The sequence below is a fragment of the Ambystoma mexicanum genome, chromosome 8, assembly GCF_040938575.1.
Source record: "Ambystoma mexicanum isolate Mex_15411 chromosome 8, UKY_AmexF1_1, whole genome shotgun sequence".
In the NCBI taxonomy this organism is placed as follows: domain Eukaryota; kingdom Metazoa; phylum Chordata; class Amphibia; order Caudata; family Ambystomatidae; genus Ambystoma; species Ambystoma mexicanum.
The window spans coordinates 926,428,278-926,453,139 of NC_090929.1; the positions used below are offsets into that span (position 1 = coordinate 926,428,278).

Here is a 24,862-nt window from a genome sequence, read left to right on the forward strand (position 1 = left end):
CCCCTCTCTACTGAATAGTTTGATCTATAATAGGAATAGAAACATCAGCCGTGGTACACAATGTGCCCCTCTCGCAATGGTGTGCTTGATCCATATGCACAGTCTCCTCCAAACTGAGAGGTGCTGGAAAATAGAACTGCCGTGATCTGGGCACAGCATCTTTAGGTGACTTGCCTCTCTGGCACAGAGTGCAAAACACACTCTGAAAGGGTAAGGTCTCACCCGCCACTCTCTGGAGTGCTGCTGAAAGCTACCCTGTACCGAAATGGACAGCTTGTGCCTTTGCAAAGGAAGAAAGGGGTTGCCGGTTGCTCTTCAAACTCCAGTGCAATGGTGCTGGAAGTAGTAGAGCTAGCGGTGGTGCAACACCCCCATCACCTTCAATCTTCAAGGGGGGGCTTGCTCTAGACAACAGTGACTGCTAATGCTCTTGAACATCAGCTTGATTTACTTTAGAAAGGATGCAGGTAGAGGATAGGTTCCTTGACGGAAGCAGTGGTAGAGAAGGCCCAGAATATATTTTTTCTTAACCTTTTACCTCACAAATGGAGGAGGTATTCCAGAAATGTTTTGGTTTTCCATGTCGTCTGCTGCGTCACTTAAAAGGCTGGTAGTTTTAATGGTGGACATGGACGTTTGTAAACGTTCTATCAATCTAAAGATTTGACTTCATTTTCACCACAGTGATAGTTTCTGCAAAAATATGTTTACATTGTTTTCTAATATTAGAGACTATTTGACAGCAGTTGTGTTCTTAAAAGGCAGAGGTCGAAGTGGGCGGGAGGGGTTAGGAGAGGTGCATCTCTACTTTTTTTTTTTTACTAAGGTTTACTGTTCCCATACTTTCATTTTCAAAAGAAACATTTCCTGAATGGCTTAGTTTCAAAATAAAATTGTTTGGATGAAGTTGAAACTAGCACTTCGGTGCAGTTCACTGAAAATATCTTTAAAGAGCGCCGTGCGTTTGTTTGGGGGGGGGGTTGGAAGGCACGTGGGAAGGGGCGTGGCAAAGGGGTTTGTGGTGAAGGGGGGTAGGCCAGCTGGGAACAGAGTTCCACTCCTTCTTTTCATACACTTCGACCACTGTTAAAAGGTTGACTGTGTGAGACGTCAGTAGCATTTAGAAAAGTGTGTCTTAGGCTGGAGTTGCAATTGTGTTCCCTTTATCTCTGGCTGTAATGCAGCCTTTCACCTACCTGTGTTTCCAAGGTGCATTAATTAGGGTTGGACTGTCCGAAAACAACAAGCAATTGAGCTTATAGCAAATATGTTTTCGCTAAAGAAAGCAACATGTGTCATTTTAACATGTGCCACAAAATGTGAAAATACAACTAAACAGGCGCTAAAAATTATATTTTACCCATCTGCCACATATTGTAGTCTGAACGACAAATCTATGTCTGATATCCAGAGCCCTTAGCTCCAGTGACCATTAGACCCACACAAAGTTTATATGAAAGAACTTTTCATGCCAGGACAATATTTTTTAAAATGAGGCAAACTAAGGACAACAAAAAAGGACATATCTAAGCTTGGGAGCTGCCTATTACTATTTCAATGAAGCATAAATGCCTCAAAATATATATAGTTATACCACAATATTCATTTGTTCTTGTTACAAAATTTTGGATTCAGTGCTGCAATAGCCTTCGAATGTCTAAAAAATTAGGCAAGAGCCTCAAAGAAAAATGGCTTGCATGTGTGCATTTATCGTAGACTGTATGGCAGATGATGGATTTTAAATCACACTGTGCCAGTTCCATGAGTCAAAATAACCAGCTGGGCTGTGATCTCAGACACCAAAAAAGGCCACATTGGCACTCAAATGTAACACTTTTGAAGAGAGGGTCCCAAGAATGCCCCTCCTCACCCCCAGATTCATGCCAGAACGAAGAGCCAGGAACTCTGGCAGCCACCCATCTTATTGCAGACGAATCCCAAGTGCACCAATGATTGACAAGTCCACGGAAAGGTATCCTCTTAGCCATACAGACCAAATCCAATGCACGCTCTTCACAGGTATGGGAGAAAAAACAGAGATCAGGGATAGAAACGCCTATATGGACCGCCTCGACTAAGCACCAAGAAACCACCATGCTGAAGTCATTAATGATACCACGATGTAGCAGTGTCAGTCATGAAGCGCACTCGCAGTCCTGCGCCGCATTACACAGACACACACTCGTATACATGAAGAATATGCTTACACAGTTAGCTAGAGGACATATACATATACATACTGTCGATGCTTTTATTATCTTTGCATTAGCCAAATGCAGTAATGCAGAGTTTCAAAGCTCAAGAGATCCTGAGCAAGCTTGCAGATGCTTAAACGCATCAGCAGCCCATTGGGACCACAGGGGTACATATAGAACCTGATAGGTCCAGGTGTGACTAACATAAAGAGTAATGAGAATAACATGAACATGTAGAAATCATATTATAAATCTAAGGAAAAGTTAAGAAGGCCCAAAGGCCACAGAGCCTGAGATGAGGAGAGCTGATTCAGGCTGCAGATAGCACGAAGCAGACTCACAGCCAAGGTCAGGGATATGCAGACACTTTCCAATCGTAAGACGACAAAGGTACCAGCTGCAGAGAAACTGAATAAATCCTCATGAATGCAAGCTGAAGAGCTCGATGTTGTGATTCCTAAACATATCGTAGAGTCAGAAGAGACAATGGACACTCACCCGTGGCGGGAAAGAGCCGATCCCAGCAAGCCAAACACAGATGGCAACAAGTGTTGCAATGTAAGGAGCGCAATCTCATAGGCAAAGGTGGTACACACAAGTTACAATACAGGCACATAATCATTCACATCACCTTGAAGGGGTGCACAGAGGGCTGGGTACCAAATCGACTCCCAGGCCTGGGGAGGTCAGTCCTAAACATAACAGCTTAGAAATTAAGGGGTGGATGGCAAAGGGTACGAACCAATGTAAGCCCATTACTCTGCAACAATATAATAGATCGTTTTTGGGTATGGGACAGGCCTGCCACCTACCATGCAAGGACCAGTAGAACAACCTCTATAGGTATCCTCTATAGGTAATAGTGGTCTCAATACCCAATCCCCAGTGATGATAGGGTTTTTTTGGGGAAGGGCCCAGGCGTTTATGTCACACATGTATAAAACTGCCGGGCACACCATGGAGAGCTGAGATGTACTGGAGAATTTTTCTTGTGTTGATCCCTGTTGATTTATTTGCAATAAACCACAGTTCTAACTTTCTTTTGGATGAGTTCTCGTTTATTCTGGGAAGGGTGTCAGGCCTCAAAGTCAGCCAGATCCCCACCCATCCGCTGGGATACTGAGTCTGAGCCCACCATATCCCTCTTTGGGAGTTGTTTTGCTCTTCAGAATGCAATGCGAGGAGCTACCAGCACTACAGATGTAGGCAGCCATACTATTGAGGAAGAGTGCCTATATTGTCTAGCAGGGCTAATAGTAGAGACCTGTTACTTAGTAGGGTTTATATGCTTTAAACAAGACATTATGAAAACAATATGGACATAATCATGGATGTTTAAAGGAACGGTTACACCATTTCTTGGCAGCACTTGCATAATTTTTCATGGAGGCAGTTCATACACTTCTCAAAATCGTTATTTTACTGTTAGCAGTAGCGACTTACATTGTTTTGCGGTGTCAACACAGAGTCAGATGATTGAATAGAAGCAATGTCTGGAATCATCTCTCCCTCAACATGAACACTGGGGGCAGTGTGAACAACTTGAATTGCCCTGGTAGATGTCTGCTTAGTGATTGTAATGCAAAACCTTTCATGACATCTCTGTGCGACATGACTGACATGTGAAGAAACATGCCCCAGACCTACCAGCCACTCAAAGGCACCAACATATGTATACATCTCTTTTTATTTGCATGCAGGACAGACCCTTACTTATCGGATAGGCCTAAAGCAATGCCAGTGACAAATGAAGGCAAGTGTTACAAGTTACTTAATTTGCTCACGTTCTGTGAAAATCAGGCTGAAGTGTAGCTCATTGAGATAATGCTCTTGATGGAGACAGGCTTTGTGTGTTAACGTGTCTGCAGCTCAAATATGTCTTCAATATGCAGGTCGAGGGTTTGAAAGACAGCTGGGTTGACTTAACCTTCCAGTTATCATCCAAACTGCTAGTTCTCTAATGCGGCAGAGCAACACTCCTCTGTGGAGTGGTAATAGTTTTAATGGAACTGTATGGTATTTTTCAGCAAGTGTAGTATACTTTAAAAAGGGATTTCAAGGGATGTCTCATTATAATGGGCATGGCTTAATTAGAGAGTGCTGACACTTATTAGCATGGCTGCAATACACTTCAAAGCACCTTGAGGTTGTACCCACCATGCTCACAGAACATAGCCTTCTACATCCCCTTTGTTCCCATTCCAAAATGGAAAACACCACTTCCTGTATTTACCTTTACGTGGCAACGGCTGCTTGGGCCAATCCTATTGATCATGTTCGCCATTTGTAAAATATGTTTACTGCAATGAGTTGCTATGTGCAATGTATTGGGAGATCCGACCTTGATTTGGAATCACCAATCTTTTCTGTGGGCCTCTATTGCATATATCCACTTCACTGCATGGAATGGAGGGTGAGGCAAAGCCAGGATTGTTTATAAACTGGGGTCTGCAGCTTATGTAGTTTGGCTATTCCCAAGAGGAGCCCACAGAGAGAAGGGGTTTTTTTCTTGACCAAGTATGTGGGAGCTTCTGAGCACAGTGAGGGACCCGAACCAATTAAGTTGGGGTTTGGAAATGTTCTCCCCGAAGAACACTTTTTAAATAATGGGATAGATACAATGTTGCATTTTGCAATCCAGTTTCAGTGAATATTGAGTAAAAAACACATGTTTGCAATCAGTTTTGTACAGTTATGTACAGTAATTAAATAGTCCATTAGTTCTCAAGTCATCAACTGTTCACACGAACATTTTCCTTATACCTTTTGCCACTCATTTCATTATAAAAGAAAACAAATCATGCTGAATTTGCACACACATGTATATGCTGGCATCACAAAAATATGCTAGTATTTCCAACTAAAACATGTTCAAAATGCCTGTATTACTATAATAAAACATGCTCATGCAGGTTCTGCCAATATATGACAGTATCTGTACATATGAATATACTCCTGTTCACTTTGCACTTAATGCTAGTAAAAATGTCATGCTACAATAAAATAAACACATCCTTGCTGGCTCCGCTCAAGTATATCCACTGATGCAAGAACACTCATCATGTGGCTTTGCCCATAATGCACACATACAAGAGCACTCAATGTGTTGACTTTTCCCTTGGTTCCAGTGAAAAAAAAAAAACATGTTCTTCCTGGCTGCACAAAGGCACCCTCATGTAAGAACACTCATGGTGTTGGCTTATCCCCTGCTGGATCCACAGATGTACCCACTCCCCCATGTCAGAACAGTCATCATATTGGCATTGCTCTTAACACCATCAACACATGGCATATCACAGAAATAAAGCATCTAGGCTGCATGTCTCATGGTAGTATAAACCATTCACTAGAACCCTTCCTCCACATGATAACACTTATTATGATGGCTTGGTCCAAAAATGCCAGTAAACACGTCATCGAACTGTAAGCAAATGTCCATGCTCCAAAGGCCCCCTGGCCCGAGCTTTACTCACTAACGCACACAATCACACTTATACCCATTCACCGACCAGTCTCCCACCCATACACCCTCTCTCTCAATCAATCAATCATTTACTCAGAACATTCAGACTGCATTCTCATTCATACATGCTCTCAAACTCATACACACTTTACATGGACAATGTAATAAATGCACCAGTCCTTATCGGAAGAGGAATTTAACTTTCAATAGTGCACCACTGGCAGCTTTTTCATTTGCAGCAGAAAGTCCACGTTTTTCATTAACATGGCATCCAAACTCCTTTTCATCCTCCTGAACCAGTATGGTGAAAAATGAAATTATGAAAAAACATGTTTCACAGCTTCTACCATGCCTATCCTGAATTTAGGTGATGCAGGCTAAGCTGCAATGATAGTTAAGCAATATATCAATCTAAGAGCATAATACAGTTGTAATCTGTTGGTATCATGTGCCTGTAGTGAGAGAGAAACTTGTAATTCTCCCACTAAGCGGAACAGACATTCCAGGTTGCTTTTTGTGTAAGTATCACATGCCAAGTGTCTGCACTTAGCAGCCATTCTATCTCATAACAAACAGTTTGCGTCATTAAACAGAACACTTAATAGACAGACACGATACAATGCTGTGCACATTTCATTGGATATATGTCTCTAGCATGATTGAGGCACTGTACAGTCATTGCTGCTTTTAACTCTCTGCGCTACATCATAAGTGTTTGCCTCATGGACTTAACCACTTTTTGGCATGTCCTTAAAATAGTGATAGCTTTCTTTGAATATGAAGAGCACAGCACCCAGGCCCTTTGAATATTATTAGGAGAAGGCTTCTGGATAAGCCGGGGCTGCAGATCATTTCTGCGAATGCATTTACCCTGTTTTCGGTGCAAGCAGAACGTGTAAAATCTGTGCACTTAGAGACAATAGTGGCAAAGGGTTGCCAATGTCGGCTGTACTCCTGCGCACATGTACTCCCTGCATTCATGTATTTAAGGACTAAACTGTATCCACCATGTTGGAAGATGGTGCAGAAACGGCAGACAAATACTGACCAGTTAGTTAGTGTAGCGGTTTGTTTCTTTGCCATAGCCATATTTCTATAACTTGAAGGCTCATTTAAGAACCCATTTCAGTGGTAAAACATGTTCTCGCAATGGGCACACACCATGGCATACTATACATTGATGATATGTTGGTAAATGGGCTTCTAATAATAAACTAGATAATATGATTTTAAAAAAAATACACTGAAGGATTGTCCCCACATCATGACCACTCCACATAAGGGAATTGGCACAACTGCTACACCTGCTGGCTCAGTAGCGTCAGGTTTGCTCACTGCCCCTATGATTTGGTGACATGACATCACTGGCCAGGGCCCCCACTCTGAAACTTCTTCCAGAACCACTGCTTTAGTGGTGTATCTGGGTATTAAAAAAATAAAAAATAAATAAATAAATACAATTGGTGTTTTGGTGTGTTGCACGCTGCAAAGAATAGAAACATGTGTCCAGATTGCTGGTATTTTAACACTTTTGGCTGGTGGCAATGTAGACATTTAAGGCTTTCCTTTTTAGCAGCATCTTCTCTCCAAAGTGGACTGGAAGAAGGAAATCCAATTTGCTTTAATTGAATAAAGTAAATGTATAAACTAGCTGAAGCTCTGAATTAAAATGTAAAGCATGCGTGATTTAGACGAGGGGGTGAAATATATAATTAACACAACACATATCCATCACATCTTCTTAGAATGGAAAGAACAGAGCATTGCTGCACCATACAGACTGGCATATGAAAGGTTGATTTTGCTCCAGGTGTTGTTGCAAAATGTTATGTGATATCCTAAATGTGTTTAATTAATTGACATTATTTAATGATGTGAACGGATGTAATATCCACAAACATACAGTGCTCGTTTCATGGAATTATTTGCATGGAAACTCAGAGATATGCATGCCGTATCTGCGTTCAAAACCCTGTTTGTCAATTCAGGGAATGAACTGTGCAGCACTTTATCAGAACTTGCGGGGACTTCGCGCAGGCACAGTGTGGCTCTGCCAGCTGCCAAGTGCCTTGCCCAATACACCACACAGATCGTGAGCGAGGCCTGCGCAGAGGGTGGAGTAGGGGCTGGAACTCGCTAAATGAAGAACAAGAGAGAAAGTGGTCATTATAAGAGACGGGCCAAAGACAGTCCATAGCACACCCACAAATGCACATGACAGAGCATATTCATGGATGTGACTGTACAACCTCTCACTTGTGAAATGCCCATGCAAATCCCTCCATCTCTCCGGCACCCGAAGGCAGGGATAGGAACACTTGGGCATAGGAATTGCAGTGCAGAGGTGGATTTGCATGTTGGATTTAGGGGTTTGTGTACGCAGTCGGGGATCAGATCGGATTTAGGGGTGCGCGTATGCAGTGTGGTGTAGAAACGGATTTCGGGGTTTGCACGCAGATTTGACACGAGTTACGATACATAATGTACATGTTGTTGGAGTGCAGGTATCAGTTACGGGGGACCCCATGCCAGGTCCCCGAGATGCAGGTCCGCTTACAGGGGACTCCATGCACTGTTTGAATGGCACATGCATTTGTGCCTGGGTGAGCAGGCACAGGTAGCTCTTCTGGCAGTTTTTCCTTTGCATGGGGGCTTGTCGAGGGCGTTAAAGCCGCGACTGCGTATACAGTTACTTTGCACAGACAATTCAGAGAATTAGCGGAGCGCACATTTTTTATTCAGTAGGCAGGCTTGTGAAGTGTCATTCTCGCATGCAGCCTTTGCTGGAAAAATGTGCAATTTTCCATGAATTGGGTCCATAATGTTTTGCTGATGCCTATGAAGGCATATTAACCGAAGCAAGATCAAATATAGATGATCAGCAAGTTGGAGTTATTTCAAACTTGTATCTATCATGCTCTTTAGGCAGCCATTACAGACGGCTTTGTACAAATATTTGAAAAATAATAAAGCATCTTCACTGAAAAGACTACAGTCAGCGTTTCGAGCAGCTGGAGAAATTGGCGTTCATGCATTTCCCATGACTGATAATTGAGCAGTTATTTTCTCTCTTAGGACGCTGGAGGGGTACAACACATAACAAGGCTCCTAAGGAAAGGAAGCACATACATTATCCATTGGTCTACAGAAATGAAATCTTACTCTGCCTGTTATGGAGATGAGATGGTTCTTTCCTTGAATTTTCCCAGCCTGAAAAAAAACAGTAGTATAATCTATGTATTACAATGCAAGCAAGGCCACACAATTACACAATTGGTGCTAAATTAGATAGGCAGACGTACAGGGGTGTATTACCTACACAAAACAGGGAATGCAAAGTTCTGAATTGGACTTATTAGGTAGCCCTGATAAAGAAAGGAAAGACATCTTAGTGTAGGCAAGTGGAAACAAGAGTTTCAAACCGTTTTTTTTTTTTTGTTCCACTGCTCACTAGCGTCTCTCTGCAGCCCTGCTGAAAGTCGGAGCCTGATTCGGAGCTGGTCTTAAACGCAGTGTAGAAAGCCAGGATTCTCCTCTTCAATTTTCAGCACCACCATTCTGAAGTGGGTGGAAAGACTGGCTAGGATATGTGAAGCGTCCGAGCTGCTCACATCTCTCATGGAGCAGGCAGCGTGGGCAGCCGTATGACTGCACGTATTTTTTAAAAGGCGGACACTTTTCTACTTTATAAAATAGTCCATAAGCGTTTGGTTAATTAAACAAGTGGTGTTGAAGTCTGGGAAATGCTATAATTATAAGGGGAACGCGTGTGCAGTAGATGCTAATGCCACATCACAGGTGCCTTGATTTTGAAATGCAACAACAGTACTCTGCCAGCAGAATCCACTCGCACTTCTGATGGTTGCCAGGGCAATTGTCTGGCCGTAAATCAGACACACGCAAAAGCTGAGAATGTCATGTCCTTGCATCACACGTTTAGTTTGTCAGAATATGGTGCATTTAAGAAGTGTGTTGTTCCTGCTTAGAACAGCATTTTTCTATTTTTACACAGAGCTCTGAATCAGCCCCTCGGTTTTCAAGTTGTAGATTCTTTGAACACTTCTCTACCAGTGTATAAGAAAAGTTCCTTCTTTCTATGGTAAGCTAAGCTGTCTTTTCAGTGTTGAGAGGCGGGTCTTTGTTTCTGATGGTGTTACGTTTTGTGGATGCATCAGAGATTAGTTGTTTGTGTATGCTGATAGATGAATGGAATATTACTTCTGCGAGTCCTGCAGGCCTGGCATTTGACATGTATATTTACTCATGCTGCAAAGCAGGCACCGAAATGTCTGTGAGGCTAACTGAAACAAAAATGTCACATTTGCGTTTGCTATTTATTAAAACACTTTGATCACAGTATCACTGTTTGTCAACCATACGTGTTGTGCTCAACTCCGGTAATTTCATTTGCAACTGTGTTCACAGGTGCATTTTGGTTTGGTATACCTGTTTAAATCTTCACCTATCTATATCCTTCAATATTGTTGGCACGGCACAGAAGTTGCACAAGTTAGTGGATTATTTTGGCTGGGATATATTGAAATTCTGAAATTCAGTGATTTCAAAAGCAAATTTGTTTTAGGAATATTGTAAATGGTCATTAACCTGCAATAAGCAGGTCAATGTTTCATTCTGTTTCCCAAGGTAATGCTGAGGACTTCAGAGAGTGATGAGTATGAAGATCACCGAGAGAGGTTATTGCCTTCAGGAAAAGCCTGGTCAGACAGTCAAATCCTGAAGGGTATTTACAGCTGCTCTGACCTCCACCATGTGTTTATTGGATGCGACACCAATTTGGCACCATTATGGTGAAGTTCTACTTTGAAGAGGAACTCTGCAATAAGGTGAGGGGTACAATAAGATGGTTTCCAAGTGATAACCCATGTTCAAAGTTGACTTGCAGAGAATTTATGGGATCATGTTCTAATGATTGATACATGGAAATGTCCTCCAGTTTGAGCTGAGGGATAACAATAATTTGTATTTGAACAACAACACGGAACAACATTTTGCGTTCTAGTCTAGACAGTGCAGGAGTAGGGTCTAAGCCAAGCATCTAGGTTTTAACACGTTAGGGAAAGAGGCAGACCTGGTGGACACGTTGGTCCTCACTTCCAATCACAGAATAGCATATTCTTTCGCAAGAATACCGGTGGAGGCAGGTGGAGGCAGCTGATTCTCCCATTGTATTCTCAGGGACACATCCCTTTCCCTTCATGTTCCTTCATGTTCATCTTCCTATTGACCTTGTAAATGCATGTCCCTTAGAATAATGTTATTTGGGATCTATTTGGGATTTTGAATCTTGATTGTTGATTGTTGTTTTTGGGACTGTATTCCGATATAAAGATTAGCTGAAGTGAATTGTTTGCCACTATGAGCAGGGAGGTGGGCAGGCCCTGTTTCTGGAACTGTTACAGGGTGTGATTTACCACGCGTTTGTCAATGGGACAATCTCATGGGAAGACACTTTTGTTTAAATCGGGCCCATGGTGTGTTTTAAGAAGCACTTATTAAACCCCTTCTCTGCACATTCTACGATCAAGGGGGTTGAATGAAAACATTAGAGAACCTGTCCCAGAACACAGCACTCAGCCTGCGAGGAGAATGGGTTGCATGGCACACTTAGAAGCCGTGATGTGTAGCCATTGGATTGTGAGGTGAGGTCACACATATATGTTACAATGAGAAGTGGAGCAAAACGAAAGAGTATGATTGTCTTTCAGACACCATGGATGAATGCTAGGTTCCCTTATCACATGGAATGCAGAGTAGCACTGGAAAGTACCCTGCAACCATGAGTGAAGGATCCAACGTCAGTGTTGGTTCAATGTGAAGACAATATTAATGGGTGACTGAAGATGGGTCAGCATTAAATAAGAAACTCATTGTCAGTCATTGCAATAGATTTACTTTTCTGTCCACCACTGACTTGCTCACCTCAGTGACTAATACTCTTCTGAAACGATATTCTGATACTTCCACCTGCACACGGCACCTAGTGGTTCTTCGCTGTAAGAAATGCATCCTGCCAGATGATAGGATCCTGTTCAACTTGAGATTAATTGCATGCTGTGCGGATGGTTAATTATGGCAAACTTGTAGAATTTCCTGGTTGAGCTTCCCAACATAGAGCCAACACATGTCTACATTCTGGCAGCCCAAAGAAGGATTTGTACTAGATTTATTGCACCATCCTCTGAATTGTTATGATTTCTCTAAGCAGCTATATGGATCCCTATTCTAATGTTGGACTTGATGTGATTGTCCATCTTGGTTTTAAACTCTTTCCAGGCTGTATTTGTCTTATTTTTCAGTGTTTCTTTTTTCCAATTATTTTTCCTGGATTCTTGTTCCATATATATGTACTTTCCCTCGTCATCAAGTGAATTACAGGTAATTGTTGGCTCTTTCAAAAGTTCACCTCATGAGTGTCCAAACCTTAGTTTTTGTCACACCATTCTGGGCCCAAATTGTCAAACAAGTCACAGACATATGAACCCCTTGATTTGCTCAATGATGAGATACTCAAATGTGAAATACCATCTAGCTAAGGATCAGGATTATGAGCAGACTGGGACAACAAACATCAGGTGTTTCTGAGAAATGTTAAATTAGATAGTAAAAACTGTCCATTCATATAGGATTCCTGAGATAATTGAACAATATGCCGAGTCACATAGATTTCAGTATCTTCTGTGGTAAACCCAGTAGACTATATGTAAGAGTGGTTGCCAGAGTTCACAGGACGATTGGAGTCATTGGAAACTTTTTTGTTTCTGTCTAGATCTGAAATTCAAATAAAAACTGCAGTCCAAAATGTCTTTTGGGACTTTGTGCCAGCTTGATGCAACACTCAGAGCGCCAAGGGGAAGTGAGCCATAGCATCTTTACACTCGAAGCTTCTGAAGAAGAGTCCATCGCTCCCGGGCTTCTGCAAAAATGTATTTATGAATGATCAAAATATGCAGCCAACCTATGATTTGCCCCTCACCTGTGACTGAATGAATTCATTCAAGTATTCTACACGCTCTTTGGACATGTTGGGCGAAGTTACCATCTTCAGAAGTGACAGACCATTGGAAAATCTCTACCTTTATCAAACAATTGTACTTTCCTCATAGACTATTTCAGAGCACAGTCAACATAGCAGAGGCTTGTTCACAAAGGAACTATTACAAACATTAATGCAATACATACATTTCAACAAACATGGTGATACATTATTTTGTATCTATTATGGTTAGGGGTAAGTCTCAATTTGGACTGTATCTCAAATGCTACTTACGCCAGTAAATTATTTAATGAAAGCAATGTTATTCTCAAAAACTGCAAATTACGTGTCAATACAAATATGAGAAATCCAAACACTAAATCAGAAGTGAACTTTCAAAAAACCAACATACAAGCAAAATAATGATAATTAAAGAGTAGCAATCAACGCCACGGTCGGACTGGGACAAGAAATAGGCCCGATCACCCAAAAAAAAGTGGCCCACCCCTCGCCACAAAAATGTGGCCCACCCCACGCCTCGCGGCCCTTGACCTCTGATGACATCACCAGAAGTGATGTCATTTGACCCCACCCCAAAGTGACATCACGGGAAGCAATGAAACACAACCTTTCACCCCTTGACAAAACAGGAAGTTACATCAAATGGCATTGTCCCTAAGTACACTAAATTACTGTGAATCCAAGCAGACGTCCAGGGCCAAATGATAATATGTTATTGTATAGCACTTACACTTAAGCTCTTTTTTATAGAATAAATATGCATACAATATCACGCAACCTCACCCATATCACCCAACCTGTGTTGGTACTCATTTATCAACCTAAGAAGGAGGAAAGGCTTTTTGGAAAAAGAAAAAAAAAATGAAAAAAAACATATTTTTTTCCATTTCTTTTTCCTCCAAACCAGCCCAGGCATGGCCAGAAACCCGCCCCCACTCCCCAGGGACCAATCCGACCCTGATCAACGCAGCAAATTGTTTCCTGACTTGTATCATTGATGGAAAGCAAACTGGCTTCCTGAGCTGAATCACTGCAAAATGAACAGAGTACAACTAAGCTTAACACAACCGTGCACTACGCAGGTAGGACGGTTGAACATACATTTAGAAATGAATGTCACTGTCAGAGTTGACACATATATTATGTGTCGGCGGGTAACTAATTTAACCGCCTTCGGCTGGACCATTTGATCAGCAGACCCTGTATTTAAAACAACCCAAATTGATATACAAATAATATCAAAGAGTGTCCACATAGAGCTTACTATTCATAAAAAGTGCCTACCCTCACATAAGGGCGAGAGCACTCATCAAGTGTTTTATATTGAACCAATCACTGTTGAGAAACTAGGTCACAAAGTTGATTCAAACATGTTGGATAGAGAAAAATCCCAACACAGGTATCGGTATAGTGAGAGAAAAGACATATTAATAATAGCTGGCTGCACACTACGTTCTGCACAAAAAACTGGAAAAAAACACTGCTTGAGTAATGTCGTACCTGGTCCAGTCATGAATTAGCTTCCCAAAGTGATGAAAAGGTTTCAGGTAAAGTATTGAAGATTTAGAGGGGCATTCCTTCCAGATAAAAGAAAACAACTAAAGGTGCCTGGGGTTGTGCTCAAAAGGGAGTGAGCTGGCCAAAGGGCTCAGCAACAAGGTCAGCCTCCTCTGAGGGTAAACCTTTGACCTGAAAAGCCTGTAAATTGGAGTGGAAATCATGAGGACACCTTCCTGAATGGGACGTTTGGAAGCGCCTAGCGATACAAAGTGTCAATAATTCCCCTAAATAAACAGAGCTCATTAATACCCTTACAGACCGTGATGACATCATCACCTGAAAATGTGATAAGGTCAGAATAAACACAGTAATATCATCAAAGCTGATGGGTTGAAAGTATAGACCCCTATTTTCTGGATGGGCTTCATTAGTGCAAAACAACAATTAATGAAGCTGGGCTCCCAACAGAAGGACATCATTGGTCCAGGAAATTGCTGTTGTAGACCAAGGGAATAGTTAGACCACAGCTGCAAATGTCCCAGTAACATGGTCAAAGCCCAAGTGCAAAGGCACAGTAGAGAATCCACTGTGCTAATGTTTGGATAAAAGAAAAATCATAAGTTACATAGAAGTGAAATCTGACCACATGGTACCTGTGGGAAAACCCTCCTTAATGGATGCTAGATTACATGTCTTGGCAAGAATATAAATATGTGATACAGCTAGGGTATACTTTCCTTTCCTTGCAGGGAGACCAACACACTGATCAAGTGCCACCTGGGTGAAGATGGTTAGCAGTGCCCAATAAGGAAGATGAGATGACATTTCACATATGGAGGCCCAGATGGCCTATGTGGGTGAAATACGTTGGTCATTCATGCCCTATAGGTGGGTCTGCATTTTATGAATCCATCGTTCTTCTTTATAAAGTAAAGTGCTTTCGACATTCATAGCAGATTGTACCATGTCTAGAATCCACCAGCTAAAATCATCCAGTACATGCTGACATTCTAACTAGTGTGAAACAAGTGGTGCTGAGATGTTCTTTCAGAAGATTTGTGGCTGATGTTCCGAGATCCAAACACGAGCTGCCTTCATGCCTTCAGAGCAAAGATCATATCATATGGTAATGCTTTATGCTTTAGATTACTTTTGCAAATTCAGGTTTCAGTTGTTGGCAGCTCGTGGGCATGATTTACAAGCAGGTTTTCAATGGTATTGTGTCATTGTAAAAGGCTTTTGTAAATCAGGCCCCATGTCTTATTTTTCAAAATCATGCTTGTGGTTAACTTTGTCCCTAATTCACTGATCCCGACATTCAAATGTGGCTGTCCTGGAATATTGTATTAGAATTGTATAACTAAAAGTTGTTTGTACACATGAAATGACTTTATATGAAATTCCTTCAATGTTACTTGTCTTCTTATTTTTATGTTTGGTTTCTGTAGGCTATGAATTGATTTTATTATGTACAGCATCTCTCTCCCCATGGGAAAGGGCACACTTTACGAACACATTTAAGTGAATGCATAACGATTTCTTTTCCCTCCAGTTCCAAAATAACTGATCTGCAAAAGTATCAATTTGTTCATACGTAACTGATTATGTTGGCCATCTCTCACATAGTAGTGTTTAACTAAAACCCACAGAGAGTGTATTATAACAAATAAGCCAGACTTTATTTCTCTCTCTCTCTTGATCTCTCTCTCTCTCTTACTCTCTCGCCCTCATTACAAGTTAGCCGGTCCGGATATAATGGTGCCGGTAAAACCGTAACTACAAGTTCTGTGGCCGTGTGGTGTTACAAAAGCCAGGTCTGACCTGGTGGACGTAACGCCACCGGCCGCAGAGTGAAGAAGAAACACTGGCTCCATTACCACATGGTGCCAGTGTTTCCACATCCCCATTCCCGTGGAGTCCTATTGGACTCCACGGGAATGGGGGTTTACAGAATTCCGGCTCTGGAATTACCGGATCACCAGGTCTGTAATGCCCCGGTAATTCCAGCAAGTCCAGAGCCGGTAAATCCCCATGAGTCCGGCGGCAGCCTGCAAGTTTTACCGGCAAGGCTACCGCTCGACTCGTAATGAGGCCCTCTGTCTCGCTCTGTCTCTCCCTCTTTCTCTTTCTCTCACGGACACAGACACATTACTCAACCCTGTGTTAACGGACTCAACTCACTCCGACAGGCTGCTTTTTCAGCAGGAAATGCTGAATATAGATAGCTGTATAGGGATATTAAAATGCATAGGAGCTCTTAATATAACTTAATTTATTTTGTATTGTCCTGTCCACTTCTAATAATTGAAGATTTATTTTTACAATGCTCATTTTCTTTTCATAAAGGTAGGTTTACTTTAAGCAAGTAATTAAATTGGAAGCTGCCTCTATTATGCCCCCTGTCAGAGTTATAGCCCATTATGTTAACTAAGCTATTAAGCCCAAAATGCACATCTTCCTACCAAAAGCATGCAATAGTCTGAAATATTTTGAGAACACAAATGCAATGAGTTTGTTTATTTTACATAAAAAACAACCCTTGTCTGATTGATTTTCATACAGCTACTGTTGTTTTTGGCTAATTCATAATGTCTCTTTCATTGAAAATAACTCATTCATTTTAAGCTTCCAGACGAATTGAAATGTAGTTACTGCAAATATACAAGGAACCTTTACTTCCAGACTCACAATCAGTACGATATCTCTATTTATTGCATTTGTTCATATTGAACATTTTACCCAATGTGTGTTTAAGAAGATTGTATTGTCTTTGTTGATACTACGTTATGCTGCTTTCTTACAGAAACAAAGGTGCAAATAAATGTATGCACGTAATACAAGTGTTGCATATTGAAAACAAAATAATGCTAAATAAATCACTACCTTTCATCTAGAAAAGGCAATGGGCCTGATTTACAAAGCACTTTTCAATGGGGTTGCCCCATTGTAAAACTTGTTTGCAAATCAGGACGAATGTCCACATTGAAAGGCTCCTTAACTAAGTTTCAAAAGAATATACATAGTTTGTCCACAAGAGCGGTGCCACCATTAACCTTTTATTTGAACAGCACAACATCTAAGTAAATGCCAATGTTAATTAAAAGCATAACTTTACATACAAGTTATCTCAATGCTGTGTTTTCTTTAAATATACTTTTCACACAAAGTTTGTGATATTTGTTTAACTGCAGTGAATTTATTAAAATGTGGTTTCTTGTACAAATGTACGGTTTCATTGGTTATCGTTAGTGGCTCATTCAGAAGGTTCCTGCTTTTGCTATTGTCTTGGGTCAATATGAACGAATAATGTGTACACAACGAATGCAATGTTATCAATGAACAACACTGAACTCCTAGAGTTCGCTGCTGTCATTAATTACATTGTATTACAACTCTGAAAATGATCACGTTTCAATAAATCTAATAATAATACACAACGGGCCTGATTTACAAAGCATTTCTCAATGAGATGTTTCTATTGAATAACACTTTTGTAAATCAGGCCCAACATATCTTAGAGAGCAGACATCTTATGCATCTGCATTCATAATTGTATACTTGTTTATTGATATATGTACATTTCACTAATGTTCCTGCCCAGATAAATGTTAAGCAATACTAGTCATATTTTGTCCATCTTATGTTACCAATTCCCATAAACTTTACTATTGCCTCACATTTTTGCAGTATGTGCATGACTTTGTTTCAAAATAATAGTCTGATAACTTACCGGCAGTGTTTGTTGGATCCCGCAAGGGTTTCGATGACAAAGCATTCCCCATCATTCAGACAGTATGCCAAATCCTTATCTTTGCAGGGTTTAAAGTGCTCCGATCTCTCAGTGGAATAAGTAGTGGTATCTATAAATGAAAATGAAAATAAATAAATAAACCATGTTCATTTTAAAATGCCATCCATTTACTTAGTCTAGATTGAAAAAATGACATTCTGGGTTAAATAGTTGTGCCAGAACTCATTCATATTTTTGAATCAATATGAGCTTTGAATCAGCTAAAAATATATGAACTGCACCACAAAGTGATTGACCAGGACCAAGAACACAATTAACATTCAAAACATGCCTGGACCAAGTCACAGTAAATTGGTAGATGTTGTTCAATTGATATATTTCTAGATTAATGAATAATACTATCATCCACATCAGTGTATTTCTAGTTTGACAACATATGTAAATACCAGGTGTTAAATTATGTGGCAATGAAGACTTCTCAATGCATTTTCATGCATTGAAATTTTAATAACAATGTTGTTCCTAAAATACGATATATTCTTCTTTATTTCACTACCAGTTTAATTTTAATTAATAGCATAATCATTGATTATGAAAACCAGTCTCTGAAATTCAATAAAGGTTGTCATTTTCAAATTACCCAGACAATCGCGTAATTTTAAAACCTACCAATAATTTCCTCAACAGTTTGAGTTATTCTCTTTGCCATATCTCACAAACATGTTTATTTGTAACATTGTGGTAAATCAGTAGCAAAGCCCATTAATGTAGCATCATAAGATTACATGTTCAGTGGTGCAATTGCATTAAGACAAACTCCGTTTTTAGTAACACTGTTCGCTGCAACCGTAGCTAGAATTAGAAAATAATAGACTTTGCCTATTTTCTTAGCAGAAACAGTGACCTCTAATCAACCCTAATATATTTGTCCACCAAGTGTTGGAATTCATAGAAACACATAATTCCGGATGCTAACCATTTGCTGCCTTTGGTCTTTTTGATGTTTGTTTGATTGTTCTTTTGGTTTCAAACAGAGGTGTGTTCAATTGAGACCCCCTTGATTGTATGAGGTGCTACACATGATAATCCTGAATCAGATAATAAGTGCATTCAGAGTAATAATTAAGCAATAAGCCCTAACATGGGGTGGGCATTACTGCTTTAGCTAATGTCCTGTTCCACATAGTTAGGCCCCAGGACCTTACTGTAAGCGGTAATGCCCCTCAGCAAGGGGCTTATTGCTATTAGTACTCCATCCCGTTAGACCAGGAAACTAATAGTCTCTTTCTACAGTTGACAAACACTTTGGCATTTAGCAACTGAAAATAAACATGGCCACCATGGAGTGAGATGCGTAGTCTGTTCTCCCATTCCATGGCTGCCCTTGAAAAGGGGAGAAAAAAGTAAACAAAGAAGATGGCTGCCATGGAACAGGAGAAGGGACTACACATTGTCACTTCTCCCTTTCGCTGGCAGCCATTCAAGAATGCGTTGAGGATCAAAAGGCTTTGCGCCCTGTTAACGACTCGGCATGTGCCAATGCTTGTTACAATCACATTGTTTCCTCTCCAGGTACTAATTATAAAATGTATACAGAGGTACAAAGTGCAGCATGTCCCAAAGTACTGGGATGCAGAGAATGAAATGTGGTGCATTTCAATGAGATCCGGTCTTCTATTTGGATGTAATGAGTATGAGTACGATCGATGATTGGAGGAAGCAAATAAATGAGGGAGGATGTATGGAATTTGGCAGTAGATTGAGCTGATCAGAGTGAAGAGAGAAATACATTTCATGAGGTACATGCAGTGCATGTGAACTACAAATAAATAGAAGATAGCATTCTTCAGACTGTAACGACTTCTCAACCCAAATAGTTCATTTCTTAGCACAGTGTTTTCACCTTGGACTGAGGTGAGCATGTCTGGCTGGATGGGTGTGAGGACACATGGGAATGGTACGCTGATGAGTCTATGCTTGCTGTTTGTGCATGGCAATCAGGGGGACACTGGTTCTGGGGAGATTGTTGTAAGGTAGGCTGTCACTGTAGGACATTTATTGTTGAGTTATCCTGAGTTGAGTAGTTCTAGCTGCATGGGTACAGGGACACATGGTGAATGGAGTCTGGCGAGTGATTACTGCCTGCTGTGTTGCATCCTGTACACTCAGCTTTTTATGTCATGTCTACCCACACTGGTAGTCCACTCCTAATTCTCCTTCCCCTTCTGGAGGTGCTGTCCCAAGAAAAATCCAAACACACCACAGTACTGCAGGCCATTTGGGGGATGCCAGGTTCACCCCAGACACCAGGCACATGGCATTGGCCTGGTGTTTTTTGCTATGGGGTCATGTACCATCCACGGTACACCGGCAGATATTGTGTTGCCTGTTGAAAGATACTCAATGCATCTCAATGCTCCCTTCAGTTCCCATCACATTGGTCTCCATTGTACTATGGTGTGTGCAACACGGTCAGTGGTGTTTACAGTTGCTATGGCTGTGTCAGTGTTTGTTGCAGTTTATTTTATGTCTATGGCCATGCAGTTTGCCTCTCCCAGACGCACATTATCAAGGTTGTGTTATGGTTGCACAGGATTGGCCCCAAGTCACCATTGAATGACACCATGGATGTGGCTTCACTGTGTGTGCTCCACAGGGGCTGATTTTTAGGAGAACATGTTTTGCACAAGCTGATTGTGTGCAGCCTTCCCTGTGCCCATTGGCCAATCAAGGGCAATGGTGGTGATTGAAGCTGAGGGTGATGACCCTCCTGCATATCGACTGGTATGGCACGACATGTGGCAAGATTGTGCAGGACACATGCTGCCAGGATGTTTTTACATACTTCTGGTGGAGCATATAGTAAAACCCCACCAGAGTGGTCAAGGGAGCGTAATGTGATTAGATCACTCATAATATGCACTCCACTATGCCCCTAGTGGCTATATCTACTGCACTGTATCTTTCCTCAGTTGGTTTAGTCATACTCCTGAATGGCATGAGCAGGAATCTTGATAGCGGGTAAGCACTGTCTCCTGCAAATGTGTAGATGGTTGCTATTGCCATTTATTGTCATGGTCGGTGGGCCACTGTGCCACATGAGTGCATGTATGTGCACGCCAGTTGATACTCACCTAGGAGTCAGCTGCTGATGATCTTTCCCGATGTAAGGGCCTATAAGATTGGTGACTGGCAGTAGATGTAACTGTCATGTCTGCTTCTAGGAAAATTGCAGTTAACTTGCATGATGACTCATTTTCCATCACATATGACCTGCACATTGTTGGAATGCCAATGCTTCCAGTTGCAGTAAAAGTGTTGCGTCAATCAGGGGGTGCGAAGCGCAACATGTGTACAATCAATGGCTACAAGTAAACACGGGTTGTGTACTAATATAGAACTCCTTGCACACTCTCTGGCTTTCATGCAATGTGCGCAGAATGCATATGTTCCTACTCACACTCGCATGTGATGTTATGCAGGCCAACATCTGGTGGAAACAGCAGGATTGTGTGGCTTGAGATATGCCACCAACAATAGCTGTGGGGCACTGGAAGGAGCCTGTGGCTATGAAATGGAATGCTGTCAGCACCTTTTTCCAGGGAGGTGAGAGTATGGGAGCAGATGGTGGGGGGGTGCAGGGCCTTCTTCCCACTCCCTGAGAAGTTCTAGTATGACACGGGGTGGAAACGGTATCTTGTATGTGCATTGTACTTTGTGTGTAATATCATAAGGCTGTGAGATCAGGAGGTTTGCGAGTGACTTTTCTTGATGTGATGTTGCACAGTGAAATGCATACATTCAGTTGTTTGCCCTTGAATGGGCATGTGGTTTCTCTGCGTGGCGCCTCCCTCAACACACCCTTGTTATCTCTTCTTCTCCCTCAATCTGCATGGGGAAAGGGGACTATGCATATTCCGCCCCTATATATTTATTTTCATAAGCCTGTGTCATACTTTGCGTGGAGTCTTGCGCACAGCACACCACTTCACGCAAAGACGTGACAGGCCTGAGCGAAGCCACGGAAAGACATGCAAAGTTTGTTCCATGGATGGACAAAAGGACGTATGCAGGCCGATTAGTGTGCTAAATCTCTATTCAGGGCGCAAAATAATCTGTAAATCAGGCCCTAAATTGGTTTGCATAATTCCAGATCATATACAGTAGACACGCTCAAAAACTGTTAGGTAGGACTTATTTTTCTCTCCAATGGATCTTATTTTGCTCATGTTAACACAAGTATTAGAGCAAAGTGGAGATAATGTTATATCATTATCCAAACATAGCCATTTTTTAAAATGCCTACACAGTGCCTGCACCACAGACTGTATCAAGTGTTCCTGACTGGTTACGGCTTTTCCCCTCTTCTTTTCTCTTCCCTTTCTTGCAATTTCTTTTCTTTTTTTCTCCCTTGCTTTTCATCTAAATATGAATTCAACGCTCTTACTTTCCTCTACTTTTTTCTTTCCTTGTCGTTTCCACATACTGTCACATGCTGGGTCGGCATTGAATGCAGCCATATCACCTTTGAACAGTGAGCTGGAGAATTGTCAGTATCTAATTTGGCATAATTGCCACAAAAATACATCTGCGCAAACTAAGGACACTAAAATGTACATGTTTTGTGATAAGGAATGAACAAACAGAGTTTATGTGATCCAGTCTACTGTTTCTATCCCCTACTTACGTATACTGTTGCATGCATAACCTCACGAAAAAGTGCAGTTTTGACATTGAAACCATGTCCTATGATAATCAAGCACTATCTAATGTAATTCCAGTAATCACCACCAGTCAAAGTGATGGGGCATACATTACCAGAGAGAGACTTCCTTTGAATGTCGGTATGTAGGACTTGTTTTGAATGCATTAAGGCATACTGCATCAAGTGTGTCAGGGAGGGCACCAGATTAGATTTTGAAATGCAAATATTGTACTGCTTATTTTCTGAAGTCGGGTGTAAAAAAGTATTGTTCATGGAGGAAAAAGGCACTTCCTATATCCAATAGCGGCATTTACATGCAATTAAAATACATTGAAATATTAAATAACCTAGACATTCCTTAAGGTTGATCTTTAGATCAGGCAGTAATATCAGGTGAGTCATATTGTTCTGCTCTGCAAGTAAAAATAGATCTGCTCAGATCACTCTAGGTGTTAGCAGTGACTAGCTTCCTATGTATGCAATGTTTTGCATTGTTTGTAGGGAGAGTTTTGCTCCCTATATTTTGAAAGTATTTGCAAGTATTTAAGGAGTAAAAGGGTGCTGAAGGAGTGCTTATTATTTAGTGCATTAAATACCAGTAAAATGTCTTGGTCCAATTGTTTCTTTGTATCAATCAGAAGATAAATGTCATTACCACCCTCGGCGCGAGGAGCCGCCAATTAGGTTCCTTGAATCGCAGGCTGACGTTGCTAATCTCAGCCCGCATTCCATGGAATTTTGCATCCCCAGCCCGCTCTGATATCCTCCCCCACCCTCCCTTATATTTTATTTGTGCATTTCCCTCCACCCCCTTGCCCCACTTACCACTTTTCATTGGTAGCAGTGGGACCCTCTGTTGTTGCAGCGCTTCTGCTGCTGCTCGGTGGGTGCCATGGAAATGGAAGAGGGGCTCCTTATGGAGCCCCGCCTTCCAGGTTCCTGGTGGCCATCCTGTGGCTGTATTTCCATTCCATAAAGGTGACGCAGCACCACCCCCTTTGTTGAATGAAAATACATGTGTATTAACACCCCAGGTTGTGGATTGGAAAGCTGGGGTTTTAATAGCCTTAAGACTCGATCTGGTCCGCCCAGGGTCCCTTGTTAAAAACTCTTGCTTCGCTCGGGCCCCAGGTATTGACTGATCTACTTGAGAATCTGTTAGCACAAACTAGTCCTCAGAGGCAGTGAGGCATGAGAAGTACATCAGGGTGAAGATGACAGATCTACTGACGCAGACTATTGTGAACATACGAGTGTGGGGAGAGAACGTGTTTGGTGTCTGCATGAGTTCAGGGGCACACGTGGGGGTGGCAGCTACTAAGCATTACCGGGCACCCACTAACGAAAGAAACTACATGTACAAATATGAAAGACTTCCCTCAGATTAAAGAAATGACTCATTCGCATAGCCTATTTTCTATTTTGTTTTAATGTCATCTTTTGTTAGGAAGTGTGCATGGTTCTACTGTTAAAGGTACAAGTCCACCCGGCTCTTTAACAGGAATCAGTGGAACTTTTAAAACACAAAGCAATTGGAATGCACACCATTCGTAGAGAGAGTTTATGTGGGCACATAGGGACAATACTGGAGCTTACATAGCCATTTTTTGAAACAACATATGAAATGTTATCCTGTATCAAATGATGCATTTTGTCAAACGAAACAAAGCTGTTAAAATAAAATAAACTCAACAGCTGTCAAAACAAGAACCTGAAAAAATACTATAAAATGAAGAAGGTGTTTCTTTGTCTCTCTGTGGCAAGATGATTCACAAGCTGGTATTCGAAAACAAATGCATTGCCCGCTCAATTGCTTCTCAACCGTCCCCTGAAATACGTGGAAAAGTGCAATACGTGGATGCAAGAATGTGACATGATTGCTAATCATCTGATTGCACGTGAGCAGTTACTTCAGGCAGCAGTTAATAATACAGACTACTGTACGCTCGTAATAACATTACAGGTGGCACGAGACATAACAGTGCGCTTGTAGAGCTTCAGCTCAGCTAGCACATGTCATCACTCACTTTTCCTAGTGAAAAACATTATGTTTTTCAGCCATTCTTTCTTTACTCAGGAGGAAGCTTTTTCGTTTGGCAGAAGAAATATGAAGGTTTTGTCAAGCGAGTAGAGGGGAGAAGGGAAGACGAGACAAAGGAAAAAAGCCATTTAGAAATAGATGTTTCCAATACGGCAGTGACAGAAAAAAAGTCAATGAGAAATTGAGAACGCA

General features: G+C 41.4%; 1 protein-coding gene across 2 annotated transcripts in view; it reads right to left on the reverse strand.

Moving 5' to 3' along the window:
- Positions 1-24,862, reverse strand: part of NRG3 (neuregulin 3) — a 2,179,015-nt gene that overhangs the window by 1,381,823 nt on the left and 772,330 nt on the right. For both annotated transcript variants that reach the window (XM_069610825.1, XM_069610826.1), the window contains exon 2: positions 17,904-18,033. In XM_069610825.1, the coding sequence (XP_069466926.1) occupies positions 17,904-18,033 (130 nt within the window). The remainder of the gene's footprint in view (positions 1-17,903; positions 18,034-24,862) is intronic.